Genomic DNA, 13,223 nt, shown 5'->3' on the forward strand with positions numbered 1-13,223 from the left:
TGTTCTAACGTTGCCTAATGACTGCAGAACAACCCTTTTTTCTTTTATTTTGCTCCCTTCTTGAAGCATTAAAACCAAGAGCCTGCTGCCAGAGTGCCTGACCATCTGGTAACCACGTTACTAAACTTAGGTTGAAGCAAACTTAAAAAACAAAATTGCACCCAGTATCAGCTGTAACTCTGTAAAGAGATAATGGCTGTTAATTAAGTATGATAGTAAATTGCACGGTACAGATTGTACGTTCAAGTTCCAGATTTAAGTTTTTAATAATTTACCAACTCAGAGGTGATCAGTACTACTTAACAAATCAACTCCTTCACTATTTGTGACTTTGTGACTTTGTGGCTCATATCAAGCAAGTATCAATTTGTTTTGTTTGATACTTTTACTAAGCAACCGCCTTTCCTACTAACATTTTAAGTGCAGGTTACTGTATCAAGCTTTGGTTTCCGCTCTATTAGATGTTTAAAAGCATGCTTTTAAATGCTTTTAAAAGTAAATGCTACATATAATGTTCTTTAGCTACTTAAAAGAAACCACATCCATTTATCTGGATACATAAAAGAACCAATATATGGCGCTCACGTTATTTTTGATAATTCAGTCTTGGAATGTATGATTGCAATCGAGAAAGCTGTAGTCATTTCTATTTCAGCAGAGATTTTGTACCTAAAATTAACTACCAATGACCAACAAACCAGACTGTATAGAAAAGCATGACGGTGGTTATACTTTATAATAGTCTTGTTTCAGTTTACACTTCCTGTTTCTCAACATAAAAACAATATTAACAACACAATAAAACAATTTTCTTTGGATTATATTGAAAATCTTTACATCAGGCATAACTATCATACACACCGTATTCCATCAATTTACACATCAGTAATTAATTATGTACATAGTAAATGAATATTAAATGATTAAATATATTGTAAAGCCGTTCAAATACTTAAACTTTTAAGCTTAAAGATGAAAAATTATGGCATGGAGATTAGTGAAAAATTCGGATGTCGAGATGTGACAAATATATATGGTAAATTAATTATGCGGCAAAAAAATCTAGTGTGAAATTCAGTTCAATTAGTATGACACACACAAATGTGGTCTTAGTGAGTGACAAAAGTCCATGAATCAAATGATTGATTTATTTTATTCAAGAAACAATGTGCTATGCGCGATATGAGTAACGAGGCAGCAATTAGGGCTAGGCAAACTGCACGTGCTGAAGGCGTTAAACTGCACGTGCGCAGCCAAACTACACGTGCACACCAGATGACAAATAACAGCACCATGTTATGAATACAACAACACGATTTTGATGGTGGACCCAAAGCGTCAAAATGTTCGTTTGGAACGGCGGTTCCTTCCTAATCTTGCTCGGATCGACATCCCTGAGATCTGGCGAGTTTGCGGGCGAGTGCGTCGTGAGGGAGAGTTCCAGCTCGGGGACGCAGTTGTGGGTTGTTTGAGTCTTTGTCTTGGAGTGCGTGTGATCTCCAGGCTTCCGAGAGGAGTCGAATCTAGGGAGTAACTCGACCATCAGATATTGTCCAACATTTTACCCAATTAGTGTATCACATGACTCTGACATCATAATGAGGTCAGACTAAAGATAACAAATAAAACATCGTAATACTCACAGGTATGAATGGCTTGAGTTCGTTTTCTTTCTCCACCAAGTTGAGGTATTCTGGGTCGAGAAGGGAGAATCTGACGTGATTGATAACCTTCCTTGCAACATCCTTCATCGACGAACCAGTGATTACCTGAAGATTAAGAAGAATAGTCAAGTGATCACATCTAGTCTTAAACAATCATCACATCTAAAACAATTAAGTTACTACTAAGAAGTCTGCTGTTTGCCAGGATTCAAGCATGCATTAGGGCTCATAATTCTCTTCCTTCAATAACATAGAGTTAGACAAATAGCGTTATCTTAAATTTTGGTCGGACTTGTTGTGCTCTGCCAAGAGATTTAAAGAACCGCAACAGGATTTTAGTAAGCTTAATAGCACCACAATCCAAGATTTATCCAGATTTTATTAAGAACTATAGAACCGCAATCCAAGATTCATCCAAACTTTATGGAATTGGAACCACACTCCAGAAATTTCTTGCAAGAGCATTATAGAGTGTAATAAGGGTGGCAGCGTGTTGTATACAGTAAGTATTATAGATCTAACACGCACACGCTGTGCAGAATAAAGAGCGATAGCTTATTTCGCTGACCTCACGGATAAAATTTCGTGCTGCTTGCAACTTGGAGTTGGTAGTAAGTAAGTGCAACAAGCACAGTACAATTTATCATGCTGTTCTTGCGCTGTAAATTTTAACCAGGACAGAAATAACCTACTTCTGCAGATATATCGCACAGAATTTTAAACAAATGGTCAACTCGACTGGCAATTTTATAAAAGAGGTGCAAAAAAGGTTTAATGTCTGAAAATATATTATGTAGAATCAAGCTTTTGATCCCAAGAAGAGTTACTTACAGCGTTAACAGTAGACCATTCCTTGACAGCGTTGAGCACTTCACTCTCATCCGCCTTGAGCTTGTCGCTCTGCAGGACAAAGGACAGAGATTCTTCTGACATCTCAACAAAGGTCCTGCTTTTGAATACTCCCTGAAGATAATGAGATACAGTTGGTAATTGGCATCCACAATTATACCAGTCAACAAGTACTATCAATTTTTTTTAAAGGATTGAGCTTAAAAGAAGAAACAACAAGTGTGGAATAATTGGAGATGCTTTCTAAAAAGAAACTTACAAGTGTGTTCCTCTCGACGAATCCGAGGCAAGTTTTCTTAAGATCAGAGTTATTGTAGGAGATAGCTGCCTGGAGAGCTTCACAGACAGTATCCACGGTGAGGGTGGATTTGAAGAAGTCGATACACAGTTTCTTGAGGTCCTCAATACCATACTCTACAGCTGCTGTCAGAACGTCTGTAACATTACAGGCGTCTAAATAACACCTGGAGGGAGATGATGTTACTTAAAGTGAACTGACTTTCTGATATTTGGAACATCTGATGCTGTTTCCATGGAAACTATCTGATAAACAACATTTATAACTTGTCAGGAAATCCCATTCGGTTACAAAAATTCAGAAACGGAGTAGCTATTTTTATTTTTCACAACCAACCTATTAGTATAAATAAACTCTATCACAGCTAGGAATATATGGGGCTGTGTGTCAGATAGAACAAAAACATGCGCTCCATTTTCCAGCTTTGGCTTTGAATCTGAAGCTTGGGCGAACATAGCCTTGAACACCTCGCATCTTGGAGATAGGATGGATTTGTGGCCAAAAACTTGTTTCCTTTCTTCTCCGACAACAAATTGTACGTCACTGAAATGCGGACAATATTAAACAAAAGGTCGTTATTAAATTATTTGCAATCTTTAATAACATATTAAAAGTAGACAATACTTATTGATACAAACTACTTTCAATCCTTCTGGAGTTTTCAAATAATAAAACTACAATGCAAAGTAATTGTAAAAGCAAATTAAGTAACCTAAGTAAAGGATTGTTGACCATCTTCTTCATATCAGCGGCGAACGCCTTATTGCTGCCATAGCAAGCCTTTCTATTAGCCATCTTACCTAACCTGTAGGATTATAGACAGTTATGGAACACTGTAAGACTAAAAAATTATATCAAGCGATGAGAAGATGTGACGGTAAATTTTAAGGAGCTACTTATCAAACTGCAACTATATGCTTGAGAGTTGATAAATAAGTCCAAGAATCTTGATGCTTGATTCGAAAATTTTCCAATGTGACCCGTTCTGAAACTATGCACCTAGTTTTAAATTTCCACGCAGTTGCGTAAATTTTAAATTATAATTAAAACTTAAATAGCAATGCTTGCCATTTCAGTTGTTTGCAGGTGTGTACGAGTGTTGAAAATTTAAATCGGGTCAACGGAATATTTGAAAACTGATAGAACATTAACTCTGCATACTGTGCTTGATCTTTTCTGCAGAGCACAAGCGTAACGCAAATGGAAAGTTAAATCAAGTGTTCTACAAGAAAAGAAGAAAAAAGAAAAGGAGGAGCCAAGAATTATTCATCCGTTCATCGGCCAGGACAAAAGAAGAAGCCAAGACCCTTTTAAAGGGCGAGGAGAACTGAAAGCAAATTTTAATTTTACGTCACACTCCGTTTTGTTGGTTGTGGGAAAATAAGGGCCGTAGACTGTACAGCTAACAGTAATAGAGCAAATGGTATAGCTGAGCAGAGTAGTACTAGTAGCTGCTGTAACAACTAGTTATACAGAGCTAAAGTCAGATGTTAAAAGTCTGCCACTTTGGCACAAGATACTGAAAAACCAGCACAGGACGAGCCACCTAGCGGAGCGAGCAAGAAACTGAATGAGAGAATTGATTGCACGTAAGTTTAAAAGTTGTTATGACATGTGGAACAAACAAACAAATCCGCGGACGGCATTGAGTGGACGATGACCAATAGCAGCTCATTGCTTGTCTGCGTCAGCACATGCGTTGTCATGTGTCGTGCACGTGACGTGCACGTGTTTGTCACGTGATATTCACGTGCAACATCTGCAAACTATCACACTGTACAGGAAGGTAAAGTGCAAGGGAGCGTTCTCTTCGTTCCAGCTTATCGAGACGGCTTTCGTTCATCACGTGACTAATACATGATAAGTAAAATACATATTTTATTTTTCTTGCTTGTCTTGGCTGATGCGGTGCCATGGAAACGGCAGTGCTATTCGTCTGAAAGCATGAGAGCGTCACTGGAGTGAAATGTAAAAACGTGAGCACTCTGGGCTGGATTCTTGCTTGTTAGCCCTCAAAATGAGAGCTTGTTACGTGAACATCAGACAGAACAATGGCCCCACAATCGGAAAAATTCAAATCTCGCATCAAAATCTTTAAAATAGCTAGGTTAAGTACACGTCATGCAGGTGGTCACTGTACTTGAAGCTGGAACTAGGGGTGAAGTGGGAAAAAACTTTTAAAATTCATGTCAGCAGAATACTACAATAAGGGAATTAAAGAAATTATAATTAGATATCATTATCATCAACCTAGTGGTAACGAAAATAGTACAACATTTACATTTAATATCAATTTGAATATTCCTTTGCAAAAAAGCAAAGAGTTCAAGCAGAAAAAGGGTCCCTTATTTGATATTGTGATAAGATAATCAGACTTTCCAAGTCATTAATGGTCTTCGTAATCTATATTATTTCAGATAAATCAAGTTCTTCAAGACTGATCTTCTTAAAATTCCTGTTTCTGACAGAATAAAATCCAATGAACTACTAGCATTAATAAAGCATCAAACTTTGATAAAAACTAACATTCGTGTAATCCTTTAAAATTCCACTAAAAAGTCATGGCCTAAATGGAATTCTTCGTCCTCAAGTCGCATATATTTCAAGAATGCTCTATCCTCTTCATCCTCATCTGGAATGCTGAGCCACTGCCGAGTACCCGGTACTCTCGCCTAGCTTTATTGTCGGCCTGAAGAAATTCAGTTTCAACTATCCATCAAACATAGAAATATAAACTAAACTGCGTACATTATCAATATAATCATTGTTGATAAGTAAAATAACTTATGGCTTTAATTGATTAAACAATAGTTGCTGCACGATTACACATACAACTTACTTATAAGTTCCATCAATTCTAAATATGTCGTGGTAATTGAGCCTTTTAAATTGGCCCATGCTATGGGCAGGTCTGTAAAAATAAAGTTTCAACGATCTTCCAAAAAAAGAAGAAGGTCCCCTAGAGACTCCCGGAAAGGTGCAAATGGCTCACAATAGTTTTATGCAAATTCGACAGATTTTAAATGCTATTTTTTAGATTTAAAGCAACATAATTTAATAAATTAATTTAAGTTAATTTAAAGCAACACGTAAATTTGCTATAAATTGCTTTGGGTATTTACTATTTAGGCTCAAAACGAGGAAAAGTGGCTTTAAATATTTTTTGCCATCAAATTCTTATTTTATTTCAATAAAATAATTGATCACTAAATTAATCGACAGTTTCTCATTAAAGACAAAGTTAAACTTACTGATAGGTGCCAAACATATCGTTGTGAATCTGCCCTTTGATCTGATCCATACTGCTGGCAGGGAGATCTCTGCCACTTTGTTTCACCTTTATTTCAGCAAACTGAACATTTTCTGGCACCCTGTTAGCGGACACTGGACGACTTTTGCGCCCTTAGTTAAAAATCGGTTATTCAATAGATTAGTTCGTTAACACCAATCTAGTTCTACTTAGACGCGGAGAAGATAAAATAAGTTCCAAGTTGGTTCTTTGAATATAATGAAGTGAAGATAAGAAGTAGTCAAGAAAACAAAAGAGACATTGAGATACAAGCGCAGTAATTATTCAAAATTTTCAGGTAAAATTTTAGAATTTACACTACCTTGCTTCGACTGACATATTCCATTGCGGTCATTTTGACTGCTTTCAGGCTTCATTTTCGGCCTGATTTCCCCTAACGTTGGTTTTATTCCAAACCTATCTGGATCCTGAAGGAGTTGCACGGCTTATAAGACAATAATCATCAATTATATTGCCGAAATATCTCAACATCAGGAAGTTGACACAATGATTGTGCACCAGATTACGAGACAGATAAGAGTATCCTGATAATAGAGTCAAGAGAAACGACACTCTTGGAAGCGAAGAGGATTAAGGACTATTCGACCTGTAACATGGAATATATTTCTTCTCTAACATCCTCAATAAATATTTTAAAATGTTGTAATTAGTTGAATGAAATAATAACCTGCAGACGTTGGCTCTGTCTGTGTTGCTGGTGTAAAGATATGATGTGTTGAGTCTTGCTCATCAGATGGCTGGTATCAGGTCCCGTTTCCAGTTCTGTGTTTGCTAGATTGTTCTTTATTGCTGTCGAAGCTGTTGCTCTTGCGTGTAATGGTAACTTCGACTGAAAACAAATGTAATGTTTAATGCATTTAAAGTAAATTTAATATAAAAGAGCACGGCAAGGGTAACCAATAGCAAAATTCTCAGACAGCAGAGTTGTGAAATAAAAATAGCTTGGAGCTTCTCTCACCTGATAAGATAGATCGTTAAATGTTTGGTTCCGTGGAGTAAGTCTGTAAGTAGGCCTGTTAGTGAGGGTGGTGTAAAGTTGTTCAACTAGAACCTCAGCTGCTGCACTTTTACAGTGTATCGTTCCTTCCATTACATCTCGGTCAATTGCATAGTTCTGGAATTCGAGGAAAATCAAGATAAACTATGGTATGACAGGAGCAAATTGTGATTGAAGCTCTTCAAAAAAGTCATTGAAAGCGGTTTGGGTCGGGAAAAATGACGCTAAAGTTCAGATTCTCTTAAGTTATTATACCGGTAAAAAACTGGTGCTTACTTTATTTTTGAAAAAAGTTTCGAGCAAATTCCAGTTCAATAGTTTACTCTGGATTGATGTTCCATTGTTGAAGCAGTGGATCTTGATTTCTTTAGGATGGTACCATGATAAAATCTCAGCGACCAAATATCCGTTTGAAAAATCCCATTTGGGATTCTTAACGCTGATGGATAGATCAAGACTTTGAAGCCATTTCAGCACTTCCCTGGGCAGTGCGTTCATAGCTGGAGAGTATAATTAACATTATACATTGATATAATGATATTTTTAGTAATCACTAAATATAAGTTACGAAGAAATGGAATGAACAATTTTCATACTTATTTTGTTTCGTGAAGACTAATTCACAGCTAAAATAATCCTTCATTATTTATGATGAATTTTGAAGATCAGTGAAACATAAAGATTGAGTAAAAATGTAGGAAATTTTGCCTCGAGCGATTACATAAATTGGACATAATTTATAACAAAAATTGGCTTATCTAGATGATAATTTGTTGAGAAATTATAGAAAACAAAACAAAACAAACGGTTTAAATTTTTAAAATTGCTTTAGGAACACTCAATTAGTAATAAAACTCACAACCATATTATGACACATGTTAGTTTTACTTCAAAAATTAGGTTTTAGTACTTGAGCATTGTTTATTGCATTCAACCCATTATTATTATCATGCAAATTATCAAATAAATTGAGTGGTTTAATATGGATTTAACTTTTTCACCTTTAATAAGCAAACCGATAATCAGAGTTCTTGTGCAGCATAATACAGAAATTTATCTATTAATAGATTTTCTATTAATTAGCCTAGCAGATCATTTTATCAAAATAGAATAGTCACAAAAATTGGTTTAACTTTAACAGCAATTATCACATCATTGTTCTCTGTGATATATGCTAAAATTTCCTCAATTCTTTCATCTTATAATACCCGAGAGCTGAAGTGGATGTTTACTGTCGGGCACCAAAAATTCGCCAACAACCAAACCTAGTCTATTTGGATGTAGGTTCTCGAACAAGCTCTAGAAGTTTTTCCATTTTTGCAATCTCATTTTCTTTTGAGTATGACTTGTCTTTGACAGCCTTCCTCAGATTTGGACTGAGCTTTAGAGTCATAGCGTTGCCTCTGTCGTCACCAACAGCAATGATAGGATAATGCGCATTGAAAGCAAGGTGATTGACTTTCGTTTTCTTCTTCTGAACAACAGATTGTTGACATAAAGGCTCATACTTCTCCTGACTGAGATCAAAGATGTGTACTTGACCATCATCAGTAACAGCTCCAAATACGGTAGCTGAGTATGGAGACCAAACAACATCACCAACAGAACTTCCAAGATCGAACGTGAACATGGGTTCACTGTAATTGTGGTCCCAGATTTTCACAGTCCAGTCAGCACTGCAACTAGCAAATACTCTGGGGTGGAAGTTGTTCCATCTCACAGCATAAACTGCCATGTGATGAGCATCGTATGTGTCCAAAAACTGAGAACTGTAGTGCTTACTACACTTATGGATTTTTCCTTCTTCGGTTCCTACTAAGAACAAATAATCAGTCGATTTGTGGAAATCAAAGCAAGTTCCACAAGCAAGGTCCATTCCTACACCACTGTCAGCATCGTTGTCTGGTTGCATTTTGATGAGAATAATGTCTGTACCTTGCAGCTCGTTTTTGATAAGGCTCCAGCATGTAACTCGACCATCACTAGAAATTGAGAAGAAGTTCAACTGATTGTCTAAATCATTCTCCTGCCAGTATACCTGCCAAACAGGATCAGTGTGTTTACCACTCTTAGCTGAAGATAGGAAAGCAGGTGTATTGTTTTTCTCTCTGAGATTATACACAGCAACCGCTCCATCATAATAGCCGACAGCAATAAGGTAAGGGTGTTCTGGGTGGAAATCGAGAGACATGACACCACTGTCTGTTGTGTAAGTAAATTCAGGGAAGGAAGGATTTTTGAGGGAGTAAATGCAGATAAGTCCAGAGCTCTGTTTGAGGAAATCGTAACTTCCATGAGCCACAGCAAACATATCATCATATATGGGATTGAATACAACTGCTGTGACTGAGAACTTCTTGCCTTTCTCTGATCTGAAAGGCCAGAGTGGTAATAGAGTTCCCTCATTGCCTTTGAACTCATCAGATTGATCTTCCCAATATTTGAAATCTTGAGCAATTTCGTCATGTGTATTTTGATTTACCATCCTCTCAACAATTTTGGCAGGTTTTCCAATCCGTGTGAATATCTCATCTGCAGAAGTTGGTTCAAGAATGATTGCTCTACTCTTTTTATCCTTTTCATCTTTGTCCTTTTTCTTCTCCTTAGCTTTTTCTTGAGCCTCTAAGTCTTCGACATAAGCATCATATATCTCCCATTGGTTGGCAGTTGAAGAAAAGTTTGTTCTTGGAGGAGGTTCAGTTGATGTACCTCTCTCTCGATATGGATTATTGAAAGTTTGAGAAGCTCTTTCACTGTAATTGAACTGATTACGAAGAGCAGCTGCCTCTGGAGCCTTAGTTACGGTAACCTCTTTAGGAGCATCTTTTTCTGCTTCTTCTCCCTCGACTTCCACTTCAAGATCTTCTTCGGCAGGAATCTCCATTTCACTTAGGTTTTGCTCACTGGGACCATCACCTAGACCTAGACGAGTAAGCTGACGTTTGCCTTCATCAGATTCTTTGTGGAGCATGTTGCCATCCATAGAGAAATGTATAGCAAGCTGATCAACTCCCATCTTCATCTTGTAGCAACATTCTTTAAAACTGTACCGTACGATGTTGTTTGGGGCATGAGGATTATTAGCAGTCAGGATACGAGTAAACTCCTCCTTTAACTCTTCGGCATTAAGATCTAATTGGTCATCAGGTTTCATCAATATCTTGGGCTGCATCCATTCATCATCTTCATCTCCCATTCTTGATTCATCATCATCTTTTCCTCTTCTTGAGACCTTGCTTTGAGACTGTATCTTAGAACTGGAGGATGTCAGTCCAGCAACCTTGGCAGCTAGCTTCTTTGGCGGCATTTCAACCTACTTCAAGGGTTGTTAGGTAAGTATAGGTGATCACTGACATTAAATTTCACAAGAAAATAAAAAATAATTATCAATCAACATAATATATACATTAATCATCACAGCAACATAATAAATAATGATTACTGAGGCAGTTAGCAGACATACATAATGCAGTGGCGTAACGTTGCTTGTTGGCGCCCCCGCCTAAAATGCGCCCATCCCTAAAATTGGACAAATTAGGTGATTTTAGAGGGTAGGCCGGTAAAATCTTTAATAAACTGTGTTTCTAGAGCAAAACGCACAGTTTTGCTAGTGTTATTACTGTTCACACTTTTCTCTCTCTTTCGTGACAGAATACTTCTAACCGTGTTTACCTTTTCTAGCAATGACAAGCAAAGAAGGATAACCGATTGGACTGGGGAGGAGTGGAACATTGGCAGCACACTACCGTCCAATCGGTAAGTATTTATAATGTTTAGTTATTAGGTATTTATTTGGAATTGGTTTAATTTGGTGGTAAAGTTATTCTATTATGTAATAAAGTATTTTGTTTTACAGGTTTTGTACATACGACAAATACGGGTTTTATTGTTCAACTAGAGGCCATCTAACAGTGATAGCAGGAAGTCGGAAAACGTTCTACGCAACGACCTGACAGTGGCACTTTGTTTGTGTGTTATTTAGGCTACAATTTAGAGACTAATTTAGAGACTAATTTGAGAGACAGTTTTAGAGTTTTTATTTATTTAGTCGAACTATAACTATGAGTCTTTGTGAGATACCAGTTTTAGACGACAGCGCTGACTACAGCACATGGAAGAAGAAAGTGCTAATATGGCAGCTTGGCACCGCAGCATCAACGAAACAGCAAGCTAGTAAGCTGATTATGAACATGAAAGGTAGACCACAGGAGGTTTCTATAAACATGACATTAAAGGTGCTAGGAGCAGAAGATGGAGTTGATAAACTCATTGCCGAACTGGACAAACTGTATAAGAAGGACAGTACTCAGTCTTTATTTAAGGCTATAGATGATTTTGAGGGATACAGGAGAGGAGATGGAGAAGATATAGACAACTACATCTTGGAATTCCAGAGGAGGTATAAAATTCTCAAACAGCTCAGAAAGAACGAAGATCTTTACGATGACATGGTATTAGCGTATAGACTATTAAATCAGGCAAACCTCAGTTAAGTTTTACAAAATTGTCCTACATTCAAACAATGATTTGGCGCCCCCCCCCCCTCCTTAAATGGCACCCCCGCACACAGTGGCGTAACTTTGCCTGTTGGCGCCCCCCCGCTCAGTGACGAAAAGCGCCCCCTAAAATTTTTTGTGTCCCTAAAAAAATTTTTAAAAAAGAAAAAAAAAAGGTCGGGTACTTTTTTCTCGCCCCCCCCCCCCCCCCCCCCCCCCCCCCCCCCCAACAGCTTTTTGCGCCCCCTGAAGCAAAAAAGGGTACCCCAAATATTTTTTTCGCGTCGACCGAACGCTAAATTGGACAGGGAAATACACAAACAAGGCGTTTTTTCAGTGAAAGGGCCTAAAATTCAGGAAAATTGCGCCCCCCTTATACGGCGCCCCCCCCCCCCCCCCCCCCCCCCCGGCACAGCGGGGTCTGCGGGGCCCTAAGTTACGCCACTGCCCGCACAGCAAGGTCAGCGGGGCCCTTTGTTACGTCACTGACACAATGGCCGCATATCCTGAAGAGCTAAGGTACATGCATATTTCCAGATTTATTGGTACCCTGCACTTGAGCATGATAATCAAAATTTATATTGCCATGGAAACAAAACTTCACTGCAACTGTGGAGTCACAATTCCATTTCTATGATTAGGAATACAGTAATTTGTGACATTTATGTCTCGAAATGAAATGCCAGGGCCAACATGTAAAGTTATGCCACTTTTAAGTAACTTTAACATAATCATTAATCACTTGTTTCATAATTTCCCTCCCAACCCTCTACTTTGTCAGCTGTCACTTCTACGTCAGTTACAGTATAGGAGTATACTCAGTTTGTTTTATGCCCTTTAAAAAGACGGAGCCTTCAAATGAAGAAAATGTAAGACAGCAAGGCTTCAAAATTAAAAAATTAAAGACGCCAGAACAGGTCTCAAATTAGATCAGATATAATTAAGCACATTTCCACACTGACCTTACTTCTACCAGAAAACTTTAGGATGGGTTGCGATGAATTAAAGACAGCGAAGCCTTTAAAATGATCAAAATTAAAGACGCTGAAGTCTTCGCCAAAATTAACCGTATTTATAAAACAAACTGAGCTGAGTGTATTTAAAGAAAGACTTGACTACATGTTTTACGTAAACACGGAAACTCAGTTAGCAGCTCCATCTTGAAGGGACTAGCTCGTGATCAGAAGGTTACAGATTTTATACCTGCTTGTGCCATCAATCACAGAGAATGCGCTAAGGATTTCTGTGCAAATTCCTCCGGTCGACTCAGTACAGACGAATGATCGGGAAATCGGTGATTGAGGGTTAAATGAGGAGGGGCTCCAAATGAGGAGGGACATCTAAAAGTGATCGATGCTTTACATCTATTATCAAGACTTTTCAATTTTACCCAGGCCCAGCAGACATATTTCACAGCAGACATTTCTCTGGTATAAAGTGCAAATGATAATTAATAACATTTACGGTCGTTCTAAGAGCTGTATTAATATAATATAAGTTTATTTGCATATTTTGGCGATCAATTTGTGCAAGTGCTGCTTCAACTCATCAATACATTTTAAATAAGCATTTATGAGGCATTAACCACAATCAATTTCTTAAACGTTTT

At 37.7% G+C, this 13,223-nt stretch overlaps 3 protein-coding genes across 5 annotated transcripts in view; all 3 read right to left on the reverse strand.

Moving 5' to 3' along the window:
- Positions 1-807: 807 nt before the first annotated feature.
- Positions 808-5,026, reverse strand: LOC134821281 (BTB/POZ domain-containing protein 19-like). Its single transcript, XM_063832000.1, has 6 exons — positions 3,524-5,026; positions 3,148-3,354; positions 2,773-2,977; positions 2,496-2,627; positions 1,644-1,769; positions 808-1,523 (listed from the first exon to the last, which is right to left on the reverse strand). Exons 1-6 carry the CDS (start codon positions 3,604-3,606, stop codon positions 1,371-1,373), a joined length of 906 nt encoding a protein of 301 aa, XP_063688070.1. The 5' UTR covers positions 3,607-5,026; the 3' UTR covers positions 808-1,370.
- Positions 5,023-13,223, reverse strand: part of LOC134821282 (spermatogenesis-associated protein 4-like) — a 74,468-nt gene continuing 66,267 nt past the window's right edge. The window contains exons 2-7 of one of the 3 annotated variants that reach the window (XM_063832002.1): positions 7,395-7,618; positions 7,080-7,235; positions 6,789-6,950; positions 6,423-6,528; positions 6,063-6,213; positions 5,023-5,500 (exon numbers count right to left, since the gene is read on the reverse strand). In XM_063832002.1, the coding sequence (XP_063688072.1) occupies positions 5,440-5,500; positions 6,063-6,213; positions 6,423-6,528; positions 6,789-6,950; positions 7,080-7,235; positions 7,395-7,616 (858 nt within the window). In that variant the 5' untranslated portion in view covers positions 7,617-7,618 and the 3' untranslated portion in view covers positions 5,023-5,439. Of the gene's footprint in view, positions 5,501-5,631; positions 5,723-6,062; positions 6,214-6,422; positions 6,529-6,788; positions 6,951-7,079; positions 7,236-7,394; positions 7,619-13,223 lie in introns of those variants that run through there. The other 2 variants (XM_063832003.1, XM_063832001.1) reach the window with 2 other exon arrangements.
- LOC134820450 (dynein intermediate chain 2, ciliary-like) lies at positions 7,801-10,435 on the reverse strand. Its single transcript, XM_063830834.1, has one exon. It carries the CDS (start codon positions 10,423-10,425, stop codon positions 8,389-8,391), a length of 2,037 nt encoding a protein of 678 aa, XP_063686904.1. The 5' UTR covers positions 10,426-10,435; the 3' UTR covers positions 7,801-8,388.

This window comes from Bolinopsis microptera, chromosome 9, assembly GCF_026151205.1.
Source record: "Bolinopsis microptera isolate Bmic1 chromosome 9, MBARI_Bmic_1.0, whole genome shotgun sequence".
NCBI lineage: Eukaryota > Metazoa > Ctenophora > Tentaculata > Lobata > Bolinopsidae > Bolinopsis > Bolinopsis microptera.